The sequence below is a fragment of the Salvelinus sp. IW2-2015 genome, unplaced genomic scaffold (genome assembly GCF_002910315.2).
Source record: "Salvelinus sp. IW2-2015 unplaced genomic scaffold, ASM291031v2 Un_scaffold1073, whole genome shotgun sequence".
NCBI lineage: Eukaryota > Metazoa > Chordata > Actinopteri > Salmoniformes > Salmonidae > Salvelinus > Salvelinus sp. IW2-2015.
In genome coordinates, this window is record NW_019942716.1 from 142,326 (window position 1) to 166,318 (window position 23,993).

The 23,993-nt window shown below is 43.1% G+C and overlaps 1 protein-coding gene across 8 annotated transcripts; it reads right to left on the minus strand.

Annotated features, from left to right (window-relative positions):
- Positions 1-8,555: 8,555 nt before the first annotated feature.
- LOC112069664 (ras GTPase-activating protein-binding protein 1) lies at positions 8,556-23,330 on the minus strand. Of its 8 annotated transcripts, none has more exons than XM_024137026.2 (12): positions 22,879-23,330; positions 19,120-19,236; positions 17,499-17,580; positions 17,087-17,260; positions 16,876-16,966; positions 16,530-16,623; positions 11,173-11,404; positions 10,694-10,795; positions 10,274-10,391; positions 9,883-10,011; positions 9,469-9,578; positions 8,556-9,317 (listed from the first exon to the last, which is right to left on the minus strand). In XM_024137026.2, the coding sequence occupies exons 2-12, from the start codon at positions 19,212-19,214 to the stop codon at positions 9,075-9,077; spliced, it is 1,470 nt and encodes a 489-aa protein (XP_023992794.1). In that variant the 5' UTR covers positions 19,215-19,236; positions 22,879-23,330; the 3' UTR covers positions 8,556-9,074. The 8 variants fall into 8 exon arrangements, with proteins under 8 accessions (XP_023992794.1, XP_023992793.1, XP_070294748.1 ...); XM_024137025.2 differs by lacking the exon at positions 22,879-23,330 and adding an exon at positions 21,381-21,532; XM_070438647.1 differs by lacking the exons at positions 19,120-19,236; positions 22,879-23,330 and adding exons at positions 17,932-17,945; positions 18,233-18,253.
- Positions 23,331-23,993: the final 663 nt, after the last annotated feature.

Below are 23,993 nucleotides of genomic sequence, written 5' to 3' on the forward strand. Positions count from 1 at the left end.
ACCTTGGTGGTTTCACCACATGATAACGAAGACCTTGACATTTCTTCACACGCCAGGATGTGAATGCTAATAGATTCAAACAGTCTTAATGAGAGACCTGATCGCCTCCAACATGTTTGTATCTGACTCTGCTTAAGCTGCCTTGTCCGCATAATGGCTTAGTGCCTGTGTGTGTGTGTGTGTGTGGTGTGTGTGTGTGTTGTGTGTGTGTGTGTGTGTGTTGTGTGTGTGTGTGTGTGTGGTGGTGTGTGTGTGTGTTGTGTGTGTGTGTGGTGTGTGTGTGTGTGTGTGGGTGTGTGTGTTCATTCCAGGGCTCCTCAGGCTATAGGCCTCTCTCTCTCTGGGTGAGACTGTGGTTGTATCCCTAATGGCACTCTGTTCTAAAAGTAGTGCACTATGTAGGGAATAGGGTTTCACTATGTAGGGGAACTAGGGTTTCACTATGTAGGAATAGGGTTTCTACTATGTAGGGAATAGGGTTTCACTATGTAGGGATAAAGGGTTTCACTATGTAGGGGAATAGGGTTCATATTAGGCGGATATGGGTCATAGTAGGAAGTAGGTTTCACTATGTAGGGGATAGGTTTCACTATGTAGGGGATAGGGTTTCACTATTAGGGGATAGGGTTTCACTATGTAGGAATAGGGTTTTCACTATATAGGGATAGGGTTTCACTATGTAGGATAGGGTTTCACTATGTAGGGGATAGGGTTTCACTATGTAGGGATAGGGTTTCACTATATAGGGATAGGGTTTCACTATGTAGGGGATAGGGTTTCACTATGTAGGGATAGGGTTAATGTAGGATAGGGTTTCACTATGTAGAGGGAAGGGTTTCACTATGTAGGGAATAGGGTTTCACATAGTAGGGGATAGGGTTCACTATGTAGGAATAGGGTTTCACTAATGTAGGGAATAGAGGTTTCACTATGTAGGAATAGGGTTTTCACTATGTAGTGGGATTAGGGTTTTCACTATGTAGGGATAGGGTTTCACTTAGTAGCGGATAGGGGTTTCACTATGTAGGGGATAGGGTTTCACTATGTAGGGGATTAGGGTTTCTACTATGTAGGGAATAGGGGTTTCACTATGTAGGGGATAGGGTTTCACTATGTAGGGAGTAGGGTTTCACTATGTAGGGAATAGGGTTTCACTATGTAGGGAATAGGGTTTCCAGTATATGCTAGGGGATAGGGTGTACTACTCACTATGTAGGGGATAGGGTTTCCACTATATAGGACTGTGATAGGGTTTCACTATGTAGGGATAGGGTTTCATCTATTGGTAGGGCAATACGGTATTGCACTATGTAGGGAATAGGGTTTCACTATGTAATAGGGGATAGGGTTTTTCACAGGAGTAATAGGGCATAGAGGGTTTCAAACTATGGTAGGGTTCGATAGGGGTTTCACTATTAGGGATATAGGTGTTATATTAGGGATAGGGTTTCACTATGTAGGGGATAGGGTCACTATGTAGGGGATAGGTTTCACTATTGTAGGAATAGGTTTCACTATGTAGGGAATAGGTTTCACTATGTAGGATAGGTTTCACTATGTAGGGGATAGGGTTTCACTATTTAGGGATAGGGTTTCACTATGTAGAGATAGGGTTCACATGTAGGAGATATTACGGTTTCACTATGTAGGGTTTCACTATGGAGGTTTCACTATGTAGGGTTCATTATAGTAGGGAAGGAGTGGTTTCACTATGTAGGGAATAGGGTTTCACTATGTAGGCGAATGGGTTTCACTATGTAGAATAGGTTTCACTATGTAGGAATAGGGTTTTCACTATGTAGGGGAATAGGTTTCACTGTAGTAGGGAATAGGGTTCACTATGTAGAGGAAGGTTCACTTGTAGGGAGATAGGGTTTCACTATGTAGGGAATAGGTTTCACTATGTAGGGGATAGGTTTCACATGTAGGGAATAGTTTCACTATGTAGGGAATAGGTTTAGTATTCACTATGTAGGATAGGGTTTCACTATGTAGAGAAAGGTTTCACTATGTAGGGAATAGGTTCCTCCACTATGTAGGGAATAGGGTTTCAACTATGTAGGGGAATAGGGTTTTCACTGATTGTAGGGGAATAGGGTTTCACTATTAGGGAATTTAGCGTTCACTTATAGTACTGGGATGAGTCTTCACTATGTAGGGATGTAGGGTTTCACTATGTAGGTGATAGCCGTTTCACTATTGTAGGGATAGAGGTTCACTATGTAAGGGGCCATAGGGTTTCACTATGTAGGGGATAGGGTTTCACTATGTAGAGGAAAGGGTTTCACTATGTAGGGAATAGGGTTTCACTATGTAGGGTTTCGCTATGTAGGGAATAGGGTTTCACTATGTAGGGTTTCACTATGTGGGGTTTCACTATGTAGGGAATAGGGTTTCATTATGTAGGGAATAGGGTTTCATTATGTAGGGGACAGGGTTTCACTATGTAGGGTTTCACTGTGTAGGGAATTGGGTGGGCTCTGGTAAAAAGTAGTGCACTATGTAGGGAATAGGGTGCCATTTGGGAGGGGTTTGTCCAGCTGGAGGGTCGTATGCTCAGAGGGTCGTTGCCAGCTGTACCAGCACCTTCTCAGCCCATGTGGGTCACAGGGTGGGGATACCAAATATGATACGACCGATACACCCAGAGAGGCTATGTTGCATCCTCCTCCACATCATGAATACTAATGAACACAGTCTCTGGCCAACTGCTGGAAGACCTTGTCCTTGTTCATGAGGAAATCTACAGCACCATTTGCTGGGGTGTGTTCATTAGACCACACTATAGCAACCCTAATTCTAAATTCAGGTTAGTAACTTTTATTTAATTTAATTTATTTAACCTTTATTTAACTAGTCAAGTCAGTTAAGAACAAATTCTTATTTACAATGACGGCCTACCAAAAGGCGAAAGACCTCCTGCGGGGACGGGGGCCTGGGATTAAAAATACAAAAATAAAAAATAAATAACATATAGATATAGAACAAAACATACATCACGACAAGGGAGACCACACAACATTACATAAAGAGAGACCACACAACATTACATAGAGAGAGACCACACAACATTACATAAAGAGAGACCACACAACATTACATAAAGAGAGACCTAAGACAACGACATAGCAAGGCAGCAGCACATGACAACACAGCATGGTAGCAACACAACATGACAACAACATGGTAGCAACACAACATGGTAGCAGCACAAAACATGGTACAAACATTATTGGGCACAGACAACANACATGGTAGCAACACAACATGGTAGCAGCACAAAACATGGTACAAACATTATTGGGCACAGACAACAGCACAAAGGGCAAGAAGGTAGAGACAACCATACATCACGCAAAGCAGCCACAACTGTCAGTAAGAGTGTTCATGATTGAGTCTTTGACTAGGGGCTGTTGTAGTGACCATATTACAGCCAGAGTCATGACCGCAGTAAAATTCCACAGTCGTGATCATGACCGCAGTAAAATTCCACAGTCGTGATCATGACCGCAGTAAAATTCCACAGTCGTGAGTCATGACAGCAGTAAAATTCCACAGTCGTGATCATGACCCCAGTAAAATTCCACATGACCATTGAGTCATGGTAATCTCCTTTTATGCATGCTGAACATACGTTGGTAGTACTCAACTTGGCCATCAGGTCCTAATGGTCTGGTACTCAGGGCTCTATTGTCCCTCCATCCGGTCCTACTGGCCTGGTACTCAGGGCTCTACTGTCCCTCCATCAGGTCCTAATGGTCTGGTACTCAGGGCTCTATTGTCCCTCCATCAGGTCCTAATGGTCTGGTACTCAGGGCTCTATTGTCCCTCTGACCACTCTGACATTAATGCAAATGATATCATTTTGTTTTGTTGTTGTTTGTTTCTTCAAATGCAGTCGCAAAAACCATCAAGGGGTATGATGAAACTGGCTTTCATGAGGACCGCCACATGAAAGGAAGACCCAGAGTTACCTCTGCTGCAGAGGATAAGTTCATTAGAATTACCAGCCTCAGAAATTGCAGCCCAAATAAATGCTTCACAAAGTTCAAGTAACAGACACATCTTAACATCAACTGTTCAGAGGAGACTGAGTGAATCAGGCCTTCGTAGTCAAATTTCTGCCCAAAAAACCCTGCTAAAGGACACCAATAATAAGAAGAGACTTGCTTGGGCCAAGAAACACGGGAGATGGACATAAGACCGCCGTGTCTTAGTGAGACACAGAGTAGGTGAACGGATGATCTCTGCGTGTGTGGGTCCCATCGTGAAGCATGGAGGAGGAGGTGTGATGGTGTTTCTGCAGCGATACACCATCCCATCTGGGGTACACTTAGTGGGACAATCATTTGTTTTTACATTGGGACAATCACCCAACAAACCTCCAGGTTGTGTAAGGGCTCTTTGACCAAGTAGGAGAGTGATGGAGTGCTGCATCAGATGACCTGGCCTCCACAATCACCCGACCTCAACCCAATTGAGATGGTTTGGGATGAGTTGGACTGCAGAGTGAAGGAAAAGCAGCCAACAAATACTCAGCATATGTGGGAACTCCTTCAAGACTGTTGGAAAAGCATTCCAGGTGAAGCTGGTTGAGAGAATGCCAAGAGTGTGCAAAGCTGTCATCAAGGCAAAGGGTGGCTACTTTGAAGAATTAAAAAAATAAAATATATTTTGATTCGTTTAACACTTTTTGGGTCACTACATTATTCCATATGTGTTATTTCATAGTTTTGATGTCTYCACTATTATTCTACAATGTAGAAAATAGTACTAATAAARAAAAAMCCTTGAATGAGTAGGTTTGTCCAAACTTTTGACTGGTACTGTATATTTTTTTAGTAATTCAGTTGGGGTCTCAACTTACTGTTAAGAGTTAGAATAATAGAGTACACAAAGTGCAATTTCGAAATTTGGTTGTGCGTTTGCAGTCACTAAATTAGCCCATGTCAAGGTAAATGTTGTTAGATTGGTAAATTAGTCAACGGCCAGCTATCTAMACTTCTAGTAAACATTGTCGAATGACCAATCGGTGGAGCCCATATATCATCAGTTTTCATATTAAAAAATGCAAACATTTCCCTCCATCCTATGCCAAATGTGTAGAATTGCAGGAAATTAGCTTTAAAACGGAAACATATTCTCTACATCCTGTGGCAAAAATGGGCAGAAATCCAGGAACTGAACTTTAAAACAGTTTTAAAACAGGGTGTGGGATGGGGTGTGGGTACGCAGACCCACTGCGGGCCCTCATGATGACTTCTGATTTGTTGTGGCCCCCATCCCCATCACAGTTGCCCATCCCTGGTCTAGCCTATACTTCAAAATTAAACAAATGATAGTAATCACTTTTTGAGTGTGGACTGTATTACTATGCATACTGGGTGGACTGGTTACCTTATGCTTTGCCACAAACTTACTATCCATGAGTCTGGGAGAGAACGTATAGGCCTAGGCGATGCTGTTGGTTCATTGATTGTGCAGGGCGGCTTACAGAGTTAGCCTACAATTATAGTGAATGTCTTTTTGATGTTCCAAAGGTGTGCATCAACAGATCGTATGCGGCTTGAATGCATGGGGGAGATGCTTACCATGTTTATGTTCATTAATGTAAATTACTGTGAGACTTAGCATGACAATAAAGGCTGACAAAATATCATGACCACCACAGCCCTAGTAATAACACCCTGTTTCAACCATAATCTCAGGTAGTACCAACCCGTTTCAACCCTAAATTCAGGTAGTACCACCCCGTTTCAACCCTAAATTCAGGTAGTACCAACCCTAACCCTAACTTCAGGTAGTAACGCCCTGTTTAAACCCTAACTTCAGGTAGTACCTACTAGTGAATACACCCAAGGTGTTCATTAGGCACCAAACTGAAGAAAACGGACTGTAACAGGGAGGCTGGACATGTCCAATAACAAACTGTTATTTGTGTTTTCCATTGGAAACTGGTTTGCATTGTGTGCCCTAATGAAGACCCTTGATTTTTAAATTGAAGAAGTTTGGAACCACCAAGACTGTTCCTAGAGCTGGCCGCCCGGCCTAATTGAGAAGGGCCTTGGCCAGAACCCGATGGTCACTTTGACAGAGTTCCTCTGTGGAGATGGTTGTCATTCTGAAAGGTTCTCTCATCTCTGCAGTACTCCAACAGGCCTTTATGCTAGAGTGGCCAGACGGAAGCCACTCAGAAAGAGGCACGACAGCTCGCTTGGAGTTTGCCAAAAGGCACCTAAAGGACTCTCAGACCATGAGAAACAAGATTCTCTGGTCTGATGAAACCAAGATTGAACTCTTTGGCCTGAATGCCAAGCGTCACGTCTGGAGGAAACCTGGCACAATCCCTACGGTGAAGCATGGTGGCGGCAGCATCATGCTGTGGGGAGGTTTTTCAGCGGAAGGGACTGGGAGACTAGTCAGGATCGAGGGAAAGATGAACAGAGAAAAGTACAGAGAGATCCTTGAATTACCGATATGTAGATACTTGAATCAAAACCTCAGTCTTATCCTCAATGTCAGCGTGAGTGTCTTGCAAAACATTCCCAAATCCTACTGATATGGAGGCCACTGTGTTCTTGGGGACCTCCAATGCTGAAAAAATGTTTTGTACCCTTCCTCAGATCTGTGCCTCGACACAATCTTGTCTCAGAGGTCGACGGACAATTCCTTCGACCTCATGGCTTGGTTTTTGCTCTGACATGCACTGTCAGATGTGCCTTTCCAAATCATGTCCAATCAATTGAATTTACCACAGGCGGACTCCAAGTTGTAGAAACATCTCAAAGATGATCAATGGAACAGGATGCACCTGAACTCAATTTCGAGTCTCATAGCAAAGGGTCTGAATACTTAGGTAAATAAGGTATTTCTGTTTTTCATTTTTAATACATTTGCAAACATTTCTAAAAAACTGTTTGTGTGTAGATTGATAGTGGAAAAAATAGTTTAATCAATTTTAGAGTAAGGCTGTAACGTAATAAAATGTGGAAAAGGAAAGGGGTCTGAATACTTTGCGAATGCACTGTAAGGCCTCGACTAGAGGAGTGCCACTGCTTCCGGTCTTCTGCCTTTTGGGGGTTGGTATCTCCTTTTCCACGGCTCTTTGCCAGGTTTTCTTTGGGCGGCCACACTTCGTTTTCAAATAATTTTCCAAAAATATGAAATATACTGAAAATATCAAATTTAAACATGAGCTGAAATAACACATCCCAGAAATGTCCCATACGCACAAAAAGCTTATTTCTTAAAAACGGTTGTGGAAAATGTGTTTACATCGCTGTTTGTGAGCATTTCTCCTTTGCCAAGATAATCCATCCACCTGACAGGTGTGGCATATCAAGAAGCTGATTAAACAGCATGATCATTACACAGGTTCACCTTGTGCTGGGGACACAAAAAGGCCACTAAAATGTGAAGTTTTATCATAAAACAATGCCACAGAGTGTGCTGACTGCAGGAATGTCCACCAGAACCATTGCCAGATAATAATTTTAATTTCTCTACCATAAGCCACCTCCGTTTTAGAGAATTTGGCAGTACATCCAACTAGCCTCACAACCGCAGACTACGTGTAACCACACCAGCCCAGGACCTCCACATGCAGCTTCTTCACCTGCGGGATCATCTGAGACCAGCCACCCGGACAGCTGAGGAAGTTGTGGGTTTGCAAATAACAAATAATTCCTTCAAACAGTCAGAAACCATCTCAGGGAAGCTCATCATCCACACCAGGCTCTTGACCTGTTCGATGGCCACTGGCACAGTGGAGAATTGTGCTCTTCACAGATGAATCCTGGTTTCAACTGTACCGGGCAGATCGTGTATGGCATCATGTGGGAGGGCGGTTTACTGATGTCAGAGTTCTCCATGGTGGGGTTATGGCATGGGCAGGCATAAACTACCAACACAACTGCATTTTAACAACGTAGATACCCATTGTCGTGCCATTTATCTGCCACCATCACCTCATGTTTCAGGAAAACACACAATTTCTAGAAGCTGAAAATGTCCCAGTACTTTCATGGCCTGCACACTCCGATATGTCACCCGTTGAGCATGTTTTGGATGCCCTGTATCGACGTGTACAACGGCATGTTCCACTTCCTGACATTATCCATCAACTTTGAACAGCCATTGGAGTGGAACATTCCACAACCASCCTGAGTAACTATGCAAAGGAGATGTTGCGCTGCATGAGGCAAAACGTGGTCACACCAGACACCGAATGGGTTTCTGATACACCCCTACTTTTTAAAAGGAACCTGTGACCAGATGCACGCGTCTTCTCAGTCATGTCAAATCCATAGATAAGGGCCTAATTWATTTATTTCAATTGATTTATTTCCTTACATGTAACTAACAATTTTGAAATCGTGGCATTTATATTTTTGCAGTGTATATAGGGGCAGTTTCCCAGACACAGATTAAGGCTATACCTGCACTTAAGTTAAAAACAAACTCAAATGGACAATCTCCACCAAAAACCTCCTTGATCCGTGTCCAGAAAACAAGTCCAGAAAAAGCAACTCAATGTATAAAATACAGAARTCATGTTTAAAACAGTAAATAATGTTTATTCAGTTCTCTCATCAGCTGATTGGTATTGTCATGATGAAGTGCGTCAGTGAAAGGCAGACAGGATTTGTTACATGCTCGATAATAACCATTCACAACCATGATTCAATTTCGCAATTTAAAATAAAACCATACTTGACCTGAAAAGACAGTGGTAGCAATACACAGGACTGCCCAAGCAGAACATACACGTTCCTTTAAGAAACAGGGAGAGAACGCCAAAACCAAACTGGGTTGTTCCAATTCAAGTAGGTAGTTTAGACTCTTTACTTTCTTTACACAAATTCAAGTTCAGGACGTAAAAGACGAGGAGAAAAGTCCAGATCATGTCAACGTCGGGAGAAAGGAGAGATGGATCACATTCCAGAATCCAAGGGTAGAAAACAAATTGCAAACGGGAGGGAGGGATGGAGAAGCCATCTTTGTACAATACTCGAGGCGACTGACATCAGCAGCTGTAGCTGGCATGGTACATTAGACCAAATTCAGAGTGACATTCACTGACGAGGTCCCATGTAACGACCTCCCTCGCTGGGTCCAGTACCTCGCCCAGAGCCAAAGCTAGGTTTCTGTGCCATGCCACCCCTGGTGGGGGGGCCTCTGGGCCCTCCTATCCTCTCTCGGGGCCCTCCGGGGCCACCTGGACCTCTGGGGCGGATGTCTCGCCGGTCCCCTTCCCGGGCGGAGCGCGTCTTTTTTTCCTCCACGTTCAGTCGGATGTCTCCTCTGAACTTAATGGGCTACAGAGGAAAGAGGACTGTCAGTACACACTCATTCATATGATCACAAACTGTAAAGATCCAAGTGAATCCTAGGCTTGACAAARTGGAGTTGGGTTCATCAAATCAGCATGGGACTTTGTAATGAAAACATGTTGAAAATAATTCCTACCCGGCTGCTTAGGATTTTCTGTACAGGCTCTGAATCGTCGAACACCACGAAACCAAAGTTGGGAAGCTTCCCTCCGCTATTGATCCGCAGCTCAACCACAGTACCATACTCTGTAGGAGGAACCAGATCATATTAACATTACCAACCATTTCAATCAATTACCTCAGCTGCTGTAAAGCATGTATCATATTCTGTGGCAGGGACACAGATCATTTAACATAAAATAACAATGATTCTAATCAATTATTTCAAACCCATTTTACAGGTCATGGGGGGGGGGGACTGACTATGATTAATGAAGACTAGCCATCTAAATCTGGCACTACTACACCCTAGCAGTCAGTTGAAGGCATACAAATCCATTCATTAAAAACACTTTCTTTGCAGACCATTTTGAAATAAAATGTGACATACGTTGGAAAAACTCCTTGAGCTCTGCCTTGTCCACATCATGGGGGACGTTTCCTACAAAGAGCTGGTGAGCGTCTGGATACCTCACCACACGGCGAACCTCCGACGACTCTCCCTGCTCTCCTTCCCGCACTGCAAACCAAGAGCAGACAGAGGCATGAGAGATCACTTCAGTAACAGACATGCAACTGTATCCACATGTCTGCTGTTTCCTCAAACAAACCAGACCAACAAAGATCGGATTACATTCAATGTAGACAGCACACTGTAGCAAAACATAAAAAATAAAAAATCTGTTCTTATTGGATGATGTCAGGTAGTTCCGCCCAGTTTCACTTCATTTCAAATTGTTTTCTACATCCTAAACATAACCCAGCTGTCTGGTGGACGGTACCTCCTGGTCGGGGTCCTCTGTTGACTGGTGGGGGGCCTGGCCGTGCTTCCCGTGGTCTCTGGTCTCCTCTCGGTTGTGTTCTCTGTGCTGTGGCTTCTGTTTTCACCTCCACCCTGGGCTAAAGCACCAAGACAAGACCCTGAGAAACCAGGCTAGAAGACCAAGATGAGACAGACTCCAAGCTACATAACCAGTTGATTGAATGTGTTCATTGCCCTTTAAGAGGAACGTTCATTAAAAAGAAAGTCAACAAATGTATTTCTTATACCTAATCGTTTTTCTTCAACTGGTAGGATACATGCTAGAGACGTAATAGGAGATTTCAGCCCTCTTAGTAATCAATATAATACATGTAGTTGTTTCTTCTACGGGTATTTAATAGATTATTTTACATTGAGAAAAGTAACAAAGTTAACATACCGGTGCCGAGRGGCCTTTGACGACGTGGGGGGGGATGCCTGAGACAGGGACAGCTCCACTAGGGGGAAGGTTCTTACTGGTGACAGACGCCCAGGAGAAAGGCTGGAGGAGAGGCGAAACAGACGGTATTAAATCAAGCTGAATGAGGTCTGGTAGCTGTACAGGGAAACCACTAGATGCAAGGTAAAACTAATGAAGAACATCAAGAGGMAAAAGAAAAAAAGGAATTTCTCAGCAAATCGCCAATTTTGTAAATAAACAACTATCAAAGCTGATTGTCATGCAACCAAAATGGTTGTTAAACCAAAACAGAATATGTGTAGACAGGTCACACATGGGATTGCCTCGTGACCTCAGCGTTGACAGTGGATAACCAGCTATAAACACAGCATCCAGAAACGATTAGACAGCCAGGTCACACATGGAAACCTGACCACCACGTTGACATGACCGTAGCCAAAATGAGGGTTGAGCCCTACCCGGTTATCTTCAGCAGCAGGTGCGGGGGCAGGGTCAGCAGTGGCAGGGGGCAGGGGTGAGGAGACAGGACACTTCTCTCCCTGCTCCTCTGTAGTGCGTTGCTGCTGCTGAGTCTCTGGCTCCAGGACCGGTTTTCCATCCACCACGTCTGGATCTGGCTCCGCCTCAGGTTCAGGTTCAGGCTCTGGGGTTACAGCCACCTCCTCCTCCACTAGCCCCTCTGGCTCGGTGCTGAAATAGCCCAGACACAGATCTAATAATAACCTCAAGCATATTCTGGTCATAGACTCCTCATAAAGAAACTAACGTTCTAATTTGAGATTAGGAAAAAGGAGAATATGCATTGCAGCATGCTACCATCCATGTTACTGTAACAAATATTCTGGTGAAAGGCATGAGCTGGTGCAAAACAGTTAGAGGTGCCGACTAACACTAAACTGTAGGCTAGAAAAATCATGTCGCATTTATTTGGTAAACCACCAACATTTCGGCATTAGTGCCTTCAGCGTTATGATGCATATTACCACATTATGCTAAAATGGTGGTTCTCTATCTACACACCTGCTCAAACATCTCATTCCAAAATCATGGGCATTATTATGGAGTTGGTCCCTCTTCATACACTACATGACCAAAAGTATGCGGACACCTGCTAGTCGAACATCTCATTCCAAAATCATGTGCATTAATATGGAGTTGGTCCCCCTTTGCTATCTATTAACAGCCTCTGCTCTTCAGGGAAGGCTTTCCACTAGATGTTGGAACATTCCTGCGGGGACTTGCTTCCATTTAGCCACAAGAGCATTAGTGAGGTCGGGCACTGATGTTGGGCGATTAGGCCTGGCTCGCAGCAGGCGTTCCAATTCATCCAAGATGTTCGATGGAGTTGAGGTCAGGGCTCTGTGCAGGCCAGTCAAGTTCTTCCACACCGATCTTGACTAAACAGAGGAAAGGGCCTTCCCAAAACTGTTGCCACAAGTTGGAAGCATAGAATTGTTTAGAATGTCGTACGCTGTAGGGGTAAGATTTCCCTTCACTGGAACTAAGGGGCCTCTCCAAAACCATGAAAAACATCCCCAGACCATTATTCCTCCACCAAACTTTACAGTTGGCACTATGCAGTCAGGCAGGTAGCATTCTCCTGGAATCCGCCAAACCCAGATTCGTCCATTGGACTGCCGACGCTTGGCATTTCCCATGGTGATCTTAGGTTTGTGTGCGGCCGCTCGGCCAGGGAAACCCATTTCATAAAGCTCCCGACAAACAGTTATTGTGTTGACGTGGCTTCCAGAGGCAGTTTGGAACTCGGTAGTGAGTGTAGCAACCGAGGACAGAATTTTTACAGCGGTCCCATTGTGAGAGCTTGTGTGGACTACCAATTTGTAACTGAGTGTTTGTTGCTCCTAGACCTTTCCACTTCACAATAACAGCACTTACAGCTGACCGGGGCAGCTCTAGCAGGGCATAAATTTGACAAACTGACTTATTGGGTATGTGGCATCCTATGACGGTGCCACGTTGAAACTCACTGAGCTCCTCAGTAAGGCCATTCTACTGCCAATGTTTGTCTATGGAGATTGCATGGCTGTGTGCTCAATTTTATACACCGGTCAACAACTGGTGTGACTGAAATGGCCGAATCCACTAATTTGAAGGTGTCCACATACTTGAGCGCTAGCTCTCAGTATTCACTCACACAGAACTAATATAATTGCAACATGTAAAGTGTTGGTCCCATGTTTCATGAGCTGAAAGAAAATATCCCAGAAATGTTTCAAAAGTACAAAAAGCTTATTTCTCAAATGTTGTGCACAAGTTAGTTTACATCCCTGTTAGTGAGCATTTCTCCTTTGCCAATATAATCTATCCACCTGACAGGTGTGGCATATCAAGAAGCTGATTAAACAGCATGATCATTCCACAGGTGCACCTTGTGCTGGGGACAGTTAAAGGCCACAAATGTGCAGTTGTGTCACAGCACAATGCCACAGACGTCTCAAGTTGAGGGAGCGTGCAATTGGCATGCTGATTGCAGGAATGTCCACTAGAGCTGTTGCCAGAGAATTGAATGTTCATTTCTCTACCATAAGCTGACGGTTTAGAGAATTTGTCAGTATGAACAACCGGCATCACAACCGCAGACCACGTGTATGGCATTGTGTGGGCGAGCGGTTAGCTGATGACAGCGTTGAGAACAGAGTGCCCCATGGTGGCAGTGGGCAGGCAACGGAAAACAAACAAAACTGTTTTATTGATGGCAATTTGAATGCACAAAGATACCATGACCATGTGACCAACAGATTTCCAGTCATGTGAAATCCATAGATTAGGGCCTAAGGAAGTTATTGCAATTGACTGATTTCCTCATATGAACTCTAACTCAGTAAAATGAAGTTGCTTCATTTATATTTTTGTTCAATGTAYAGTACCAGTCAAACATTGACACCTACTCATTCCAGGGTTTTTATAGTTTAAAAAAAAACGATTTTCTACATTGTAAACATCAGAACTATGAAATAGTACATATGGAATCATTGAGTAACCAAAAGGATTAAATAAAAAAATATATATATATTTGAGATTCTTCAAAGTAGTCACCCTTTGCCTTGATAACAGCTTTGCACACTCTTGGCATTGTCTCAACCAGCTTCATGAGGTAGTCACCTGGAGTGCATTTCAATTAACAGGTGTGCCTTCAGTCAATTTGTGGAATTGCTTACCTTCTTAATGCATTTGAGACCATTGTTTTGTGACAAGGTAGGGGTGGTATACAGTAGATTACCCTTTTTGGTAAAAAACAAGTCCATATTATGGCAAGAACAGCTCAAATAAGCAAAGAGAAACGACAGTCCATTACTTTAAGACACAAAGGTCACTCAATCCGCAACATTTCAAGAATTTTGAAAGTTGGACTGCAGAGTTAAGAAAAAGCAGCCAACAAGTACTCAGCATTTGTGGGAACTCATTCAAGACAAAGCATTCCAGGTGAAACTGGTTGAGAGAATGCCGAGAGTGCGCAAAGCTGTCATCAAGCCAAAGGGTAGCTACTTGGAAGAATCTCAAATATATTTTGTTTTGTTTAACACTTTTTTGGTTGCTACATGATTCCATAGGTGTTTTTTCATAGTTCTACAATGTAGAAAATAGTACAAATAAAGAAAAACCCTGGAATGAGTAGGCGTCCAAACTTTTGACTGGTACTGTACGCAAGTGATTTCAGTATTTTTTTTCTTCCCCAACATTTGCAAAAATGTCCAATAACAATAATAAAAAAAAAATGTTAATGGCTAAATTAAATGAGAAAGGCCTAGATTGCAATTGTATTTGAAAACGTCYGTTTCATTTATTTAAATGTTCATGCAAATGGTCCATAGGACAGGTAATTAGCAACAATACACAAATATTATAGTGGGAATTGTGTTTTATTACCGTGTTGGAGAGCTGTTCTTCTAAGCATTTAAAAAAAGATATTCATTTATAGCAGGGATGAAGACGTAACGGGCAATGTTCTGCTTTCAACTCCCGTCAGTGTTGGTATGAGAACATTGTTCTACGTGATTACAATTTAACAAGGTAATTTCTATTTTGTTAGGATTAATTACAATAATCCAAACGCACCGGTGGAGATCCTAATGCGTTACACACCCATATCCGACACTCTCACTAACATACCGTCACTATTATGAAGGGCATGTTTGCCACAACTCACGCGACAGTAATACAGACTTAACATTGAGGATAAAAAAAAAAGTCGAGTAGGATTGCTGATCTAGTCAAGACTAAGATGATATATTAACTTGTTATGGATAGGGAGACGCATTTTCACGTTTGGATGAAAAGCGTGCCCAGAGTAAACTGCCTGCTACTCAGTCCCAGTTGCTAATATATGCATATTATTAGTAGATTTGGATAGAACACTGACGTTTCTAAAACTGTTTGAATGACGTCTTGAGTATAACAGAACTCATACGGCAGGCAAAAACCTGAGAAAAAATACAACCAGGAAGTGGGAAATCTGAGGTTGGTCGTTTTTCAACTCATTCCCTATTGAAGATAGTGGGATATGGGTCATGTTGCAATTCCTAAGGCTTACACTAGATGTCAGACTTTAGAACCTTGTCTGATGCTTCTACTGTGAAGTGGGGCCGAATGAGGGGATTGAGTAAGGTCTACCATGACCTGAACATGCGCTGACCATGCACGTTCATGTGAGAGCGAGCTCTGTTCCATCGCACTTCTGAAGACAAAGGAATTCTCCGCTTGGAACATTATTGAAGAATTATGTTAAAAACATCCTAAATATTGATTCAATACTTCGTTTGTCATGTTTTTCGGACTGTAATAACTTTAACTTTGTCCGTTCTTTCCACTGGACTTGCCCGCGCGGCGTGAGTTTGGAAAGTGTACTGAACGCTAAAACAACAAGGAGGAATTTGTACATAAATGGACATTATCGAACAAAAGAAACATGTGGAACTGGGATTCCTGGGAGGGCATTCTGATGAAGATCAAAGGTAAGTGAACGTTTATAATGTTATTTCTGACTTCTGTTGACTGCACAATATGGCGGATATATTTTTGTCTTGATTGGGCTCTGAGCGCCGACCTCATATTGCATGGTTTGCTTTTTCCGTAAAGCTTTTTTGAAATCTGACACAGCGGTTGCATTAAGGAGAAGTGAATCTAAAATTCCATGCATAACACTTGTATTCATCAACATTTATAATGAGTATTCCTGTAAATTGATGTGGCTCTCTGCAAAATCACCGGATGTTTTGGAACTACTGAACGTAACGCGCCAATGTAAACTCAGATTTTTGGATATAAATATGAACTTCACCGAACAAAACATACATGTATTGTGTAACATGAAGTCCTATGAGTGTCATCTGATGAAGATCAAAGGTAAGTGATTAATTTTATCTATATTTCTGCCTTTCGTGAATCCTCTCGTTGGCTGGGAAAATGGCTGTGTTATTCTGWGAATAGGCACTCGCCTAACAATCGTTTGGTTTGCTTTCGTCGTAAAGCCTATTTGAAATCGGACACTGTGGCTGGATTTACAACAAGTGTATCTTTAAAATGGTGTAAAATACATGTATGTTTGAGGAATTATAATTATGGGATTTCTGTTGTTTTGAATTTGGCGCCCTGCAGTGTCACTGGCTGTTGAAGAGGTGGGACGCTACCATCCCACGTACCCTAGAGAGGTAAAAATGGTGTCTAATACCTGTACGTTTGAGAAAATTGAATTATGAGATTTCTGTTGATTGAATTTGGCGCCCTGCAATTTCATTGGCTGTTGGCGAGGGGTTCCTCCTAGACAGGTGAAGAGAAGATGGATAAGTTCCCTTACCATGGTGTCTGTTCGTAGAAGGCCGCAGCCTCTTCCTGGGTCACCTCTGGTGATGGTACCCTCTCCTCCATCTCCTCCACATCCTCGTCAGACTCTGAAACGGCAACAACATTGAGTCCCACTTACAGCAGTTTTGGGGTTGAATCAAATACCAATTCCATTTTAGGCATATTATTCATAATACTAGTGTTGACCCATATGCGAGGTAATGTATGTATAAAAAGCACTGCGACGGAGTTCAATAAGAGCAACACTTCTAACCATTATGTATTAGTCATGAGAAGTAAATGACATATGAAACACCCAGCCAACCGTAAAGCAGCTTCCTAATCTTTAACAGGCTCACCTTCAGGGGGTTCTGAGTCAGAATCCCCAAACACTTCGTCTTGGTAACGGAATACATCGTTGTGAACGTAGAACTTGTTTGCTACAGTGCCCTGAAACACCAACGTCATTGAGTTTCAACACAAAATTAACCCTATAGCTGAACTGGACACTAACACAATAATGAAAACGTTTCAAGGACAAAAGTCAATTTATACAGTTTAAGGACCTACCTCAGGGGCCAGCACAAATGTCTGCATGAATTTTCGCATGGGCTGCATGTCGTTGGACAGCTCTCCCATCACTTGCACCACCACGCCCTCGTTCAAGGTCGCATGGGCGTCCACATGTCTGATCTTGGTGTGGCAGTCACGGAAGTTCAGGGACAACACTTTCTTATGGATCTCCTTTTCACATAAATAAAGACCTTGATGAGAATCTCAAACGTAAGTGTTAGCCTTGTATCAGAATGCCTAACTGACAATACATTAGCCATCTTTAATAACAATGATAGAGCAATGCCATAAAATCATAAGTGGATGTGTCACATTGGATGTTTTACAAATTAAACCTATATTACTGCTTCACTAAGGTTTCATTAAGTATTGCAAACATAATTTAGGGAAATAGTTTTGCAGTACGCACCGACTGTCCGTAGACCGCTTCCACTGGTTTGCCATTGTTGTCTAGACCTCCATGTACATAGGAAGAGTTCTTCCCATAAAACCTAAAACAAGTTGAAAAATCAGTTATTTCTTGTCTAATTAGAGGCATAGATAGCCCACTAATATATGAAAGCAGATCATGGAATAGATACTGGTTTGGGAAGAATTCTCTAGTACTGTATTGGCTTTACCTGTGCAGGTAGTCAGGTGCCTGGTTGAGTAGTGTGTAGTACTGTATTGGCTTTACCTGTGCAGGTAGTCAGGTGACTGGTTGAGTAGTGTGTAGTACTGTATGGCTTACCTGTGCAGGTAGTGGGTGCTGGTTGAGTAGTGTGTAGTTTTTATTGGCTTTACCTGTGCAGGTAGTCAGGTGCCTGGTTGAGTAAGTGTGTAGTAATGTATATGGCTTTTACCTGTGCAGGTAGTCGGGTGCTGGTTGAGTAGTGTGTAGTATTGTATTGGCTTTACTGTGCAGTAAGTCGGGTGCCTGGTTGAGTAAGTGTGGTAAGTATTGTTTGGTTTCCTGTGCAGGGTAGTCGGGTGCCTGGTTGAGTAGTGGTGTAGTATTGTATTTGGCTTTACCTGTGCAGGTAGTCGGTGCCTGGTTTGAGTAGTGTGTAAGTACTGTAATTGGCTTTACCTTGTGCAGGTAGTCGGGTGCCGTGGTTGAGTAGTGTGTAGTATTGTATTGGCTTTACCTGTTGCAGGTAGTCAGGGTGCCTGGTTGAGTAGTGTGTAGTAACTGTATTGGCTTTACCTGTGCAGGTAGTCGGTGCCTGGTTGAGTAGTGTGTAGTACTGTGTATTGCTTCCCTGTGGCAGGTAGGTCAGGTGCCTGGTTGAGTAGTGTGTAGTACTGGTATTGGCTTTACCGTGCAGGTAGTCGGGTGCCTGGTTGAGTAGTGTGTGTAGTATTGTATTGGCTTATCCTGTGCAGGTAGTCGGTGCCTGGTTGAGTAGTGTGTAGTATGTATTGGCTTCACCTGTGGCAGGTAGTCAGGTGCCTGGTTGAGTAGTGTGTCTAGTATGTATTGGCTTTACCTGTGCAGGTAGTCGGGTGCCTGGTTGAGTAGTGTGTAGTATTGTATTGGCTTTTACTGTGCAGGTAGTCGGTGCCTGGTTGAGTAGTGTGTAGTACTTGTATTGGCTTTACCTGTGCAGGTAGTCGGGTGCCTGGTGAGTAGTGTGTATATTGTATTGGCTTTACCTGTGCAGGTAGTCGGGTGCTGGTTGAGTAGTGGGTAGTATTGTATTGGCTTTACCTGTGCAGGTAGTCGGGTGCCTGGTTGAGTCAGTGTGTAGTATTGTTTGGCTTTACCTGTGCAGGTAGTCGGGTGCCTGGTTGCGTAGTGTGTAGTATTGTATTGGTCTTTACCTGTGCAGGTAGTCGGGTGCCTGGTTGAGTAGTGTGTAGTAATTTGTATTGGCTTACTGTGCAGGTAGTCGGTGTGCCTGGTTGAGTAGTGTGTAGTATTGTATTGGCTTTACTGTGCAGTAGTCGGCGTGCCTGTTTTGAGTAGTGTGAGTATTGTATTGGCTTTACCTGTGCAGGTAGTCCCGGGTGCCTGGTTTGAGTAGTGTGTAGTATTGTATTGGCTTTACCTGTGCAGGTAGTCGGGTGCCTGGTTGAGTAGTGTGTAGTACTGTCGGACAAACTCCCGCCCGACGAGCTGGGCACTTGGCTTCTCCATCACCATTTCTTTGGTCAGCTGGAGAGAACTGAAACAGGGACATGGTGTGGTTGTCATGGTGTTGATAGTTGACTGGATGTGAATAAGTCTGATCTCAAATTAAATTGGGTAGATTGCATACACATTATCTGCACCTGTTCTGTTCAGTCTGAAATCCCACTAGCCTAGCCATATAGTCAAGATACACTAGATGACCAAATGTATGTGGACACCTCATTGAACTTCTCCCCCTTTGCCGCTTTAACAGCCTCCACTCTTCAGGGAAGGCTTTCCACTTGATGTTGGAACATTGCTGCAGGGACTTTCTTCCATTCAGCCACAAGTGCATTAGTGAGGTCGGGCACTGATGTTGGGCAATTAGGCCTGGCGCGCGTTCCAAATCATCCCAAAGGTGTTCGATGGGGTTGAGGTCAGGGATTTGTGCAGTCAAGTTCTTYCACACCGATCAACAACATTTCTGTATGGACCTCGCTTTGTGCACAGGGGCATTGGCATGATGAAACAGGAAAGGGCCTTCCCCAAACTGTTGCCACAAAGATGGACGCACAGAATCGTATGCTGTAGCATTAAGATCTCCCTTCAATGGAACTAAGGGACCTAGCCCGAACCATTATTCCTCTACAAATCGTTAGTTGGCACTATGCATTGGGGCAGGTGGTGTTCTCCAGGCATCTGCCAAACCCTAATTCGTCCGTTAGGCTGCCAGATGGTGAAGCATGATTCATCACTCCATAGAAAGCATTTCCACTGCTCCAGAGTCCAATGGCGGCGAGCTTTACACCACTCCAGCCGACGCTTGGCATTGCGCATGGTGATTTTAGGCTTGTGAGCAGCTGCTCGGCCATGGAAACCCATTTCATGAAGTTCCTGACGAACAGTTATTGTGCTGACGTTGCGTCCAGAGGCAGTTTGGAACTCGGTAGTGAGTGTTACAACAGAAGATGCACGATTTAATGCGCTACGCGCTTCAGCAGTCCCATTCTGTGAGCTTGTGTGGTCTACCACTTCTGACCCGTTGTTACTCCTAGATGTTTCCACTTACAATACCAGCACCTACAGTTGACCAGGGCAGATATTTGACAAACGGACTTGTTGGCATCCTATGACAGTGACATGTTTTAAGTCAATGTGCTCTTCGGTAAGGCCATTCTACTGCAATTGTTTGTCTATGGAGATTGCATGGCTGTGTGCGCAATTTTATACACCTATCAGCAACGGGTGTGGCTGAAATATATATATACACAGCCAAGCATGAGACAAATGCAATCCGAGGACGTTACAGGAGGCTGTGCAAGAGCATAAATAATTTGCATTCCAACTGGTCTACGGTTAACTAGCTAGCTATCTAGTCAATTCAACCAAGAATTCGTTTCAGTTCATAGTAGTATGAAATTCATTGTGGGAAACAAATGGTCACCCAGACCCACCCAGCTAAGCTAGTTACCTAACGTTAGTTAGCTAATAGTGTCTGCCTAAAAAAAGGCCAAGATGCAACACCGGTCACGCCACAGACAGAAATAATAAAATACAAATATAGAAATGACGTTTTGGCCTGCAAAAAAAAGTGTTTATGTAGTTGTCCAGACAACTATCCCATTAGCCAATCAACTGACAGCTGGAACTAGCTACGCTATATCTTTCATAACCAGCACGTGCGGCGAATAGAATGCTGCTGGCTAACTAGCTAATTTCCTAGCCTAGCTACGGCTACCTTTATCCGTTCAGAGTTTATTCGGCTAGCTAGTTAACAGTCTAAACAGCAGTCGACTTAATCTCCGACATCAAACTGATATTATTGTAAACATTTCAACAAAGAGGCGTTGGATGGTTAAAAAAACTAAAAACACCCACCGCTAACTGGGCAACCATGTCTCGCTAGCCGTTCCATTAGCTAAAATCAGGAAAGGCCATTCTTTCAACCATCGGATTAGCTGACTATTTAGACAGTCAATTTGGGCATTGGCCGACTGATTTAACCCACGTCATCCGATGCAATGTCATTAGTCGCACATTGAATATTTGAAGACACGAATTTTCTAGATAGGTAGCGTTAGTTAACACAACTCCAAGATGGACTTTAGCTTAATCATGCGAACTAGCGTTCACGTTAGATTACGGGTATTACAGCAGCGGATATTTATTCAATAATGCTACACTGGGTGTTGTACTTACCAGGAGGCAATTGTTCAAATAGTTAATAAAGTGATTTCACTGAATCACCTCCGCTATGCCAGGCGGTAGCTAGAATGATTGTTCTAGCAGGGCACCGCACAACGTGTTCGGCTGCTCTTTTACCGGTCTCAACTGTGGGACATGGACAACCTATCGTGATTTTCCACCCGAGATGCATGAACCAATTAATTTACGGCGAGAGGAAATTTGTCACCAATCAAATKTTTGTATTCTAAGCAGTTGAGTCTACAACCAATTGTTGTGGAGTATGCGTTTACCTGTCGTTCTAAATGTAGCCAATACGAGACGTGTGGTAGATTCYGATTATGGGCATGCTTGGTAAGAAATTTGACGTAGCAGCAACACGCCGGATCATGCCCCGAACGAAATTGACGGGGGTATTTTTCGTTGCACTTGGTTTAGCTCTCCCAGCACACTTTAATATTTTTTTTTAAATATAAGCTTTATTTTTTAAGAGGAAGTCGTGCTGAGACCAAGGTCTCTTTCAAAGAGCCCACATCAATACCAGTGGCGGTTGGTGCCGTTTAAGATGAGGGAGGACAACTTTTTTTGTTTGTGAGGGGGCATGGCTTTATTTCTGTTACAGCTTATTGGATGACTGGAATATAATTAACATTCATCCAGTTCAATGTAGGTTTAGGCTACAATAGGTTTAGGCTATCACATGATACTCAAATTTTCCATATACCCATCATAGGTTGTTACAACCTAGCCTACGAATGAAAGTTTACAACTTAGGTGCACACAGGTCGAGAGATTTGAGGTGACAGACAAAGACACATGTAATACCGCCTTGCACACTCTAGCCTGTATCTAGCTGATCTAGTGCAGGGTTTCCCAAACTCAGTCTCCGTGCACAATTGTTTTTTTGCTTAAACACTACACAGCTGATTCAAATAACCAATTCAGCATGAAGCTTTGATGATTTTAATCAGTTGTGTAGTACTAGGGAAAAAAACTGGGGCAGGACCAAGTTTTGATTACACCCTAGATCAGGGTTTAATCATTAGTCCGACAGTTGCAAACAGTTTCTAAAGGACAAAATCAGGTATGTTAATCCCCATTACATTGCGTTTAATTATTTTTTTTCAACACAATCGGCAGAATGAATACACCCCTGATCACACACAAACAGTTCACTTTCATAGTCACAAATAAACAGCTCGTTGTATTCCTTCTCGCATCTCTACACTCTCCTCATCTCACCTTTTTTCTTTGTTTGTGGACTTCAGTGCGCAACACATCAGCTGTCTGACCAGGTGAAAAAAACTTTCCAAGCCAAACCTTCAAATCATAACCGCTACATACAGCTTACATCATTGTCACCATATTAGCTAAAGCAACGTCATAGTCAACATAGTTAATAGATCTAACGTGTTAGTAAACCCGCTCTAATCATGCAGTACAGTCAGTAAGCAGTTTAGCAGTTACACCGGCGGGCTCCGGTGGCAATACATTTGTAAAACCAAAAGCTTACCTTGACTTGGAAGAGTTCCAGTGTTGGATAGTCACAGCCAGCTGGCTAACATAGCATCCCTCTGTTTGAGTAGGCTAAACTAGCTAGCTAACTGCATTTGCTAGCGAAGTGAGTGAAAACTCTCCCCTCCATTTTTGAAAATGATTTGATCAAAACTGTTTAACTATCATCTTTCTCACTTTTAGTCAACTACTCACATGTTCTGCACTACTAGGCTAGCTGTAGCTTATGCTTTCAGTACTATATTCATTCTCTGATCCTTTGATTAGGTGGACATGTCAGTTCATCAAATTACTCTTTGCTTACTTACAAGCCCTTAACCAACAATGCAGTTCAAGAAATTGTAATGATGTGTGCTGAGAGTCAGGAAGTGAGGTCAGGAAGTGAGTGTTTTAGTAAATAAACGCACGTAAACCAAGAAACACAGACATGAAACAATAACACCTGGGGAAGGAACCAAAGGGCGTGACATTATATATATATAGGGAAGGTAATCAGGGAAGTGATGGAGTCCAGGTGAGTCTGATGACGCGCAGGTGCGAGTAATGATGGGTGACAGGTGTGCGACATAAAGAGCAGCCTGGTGACATTGAGGCCGGAGAGGGAGCACACATGACAGAAATAGAGTTAAGAAAATATTTACTAAATAAACAAAAGTAAAAAAATAAAAAGTAACACATGCTGCAAGAGCTCTGATAGGTTGGAGGATGTCCTCCGGAGGCTGTCATAATTAGTTTGCTACAATGGAAGGGGATGAGAACCATGAGCCTCCTAGGTTTTGTATGGAAGTCAATGCACCCAGAGGACAGAAACTAGTTTTCCTCAGGCTACACCATGGTGCTACCCTACAGAGTGCTGTTGAGGCTACTGTAGACCTTCATTGCAAAACAGTGTGTTTGAATAAATTATTTGGTGACGTAAATATATTTTGTATGGTTTTACCTAAATGTTTCACTATTGAAACAGTGTCCAATGGCTTCAATACAGTGACAGCTTCACCTGGTGGGCACTGTTCTTTTTCAGCACCAATGGAATGAACCCAAAACTGAAACTTCTGCCCAAATGGTGCGACAAGGCGAGTTAAATCAAGCGTGCCTATAAATTCTAGAGAAGTT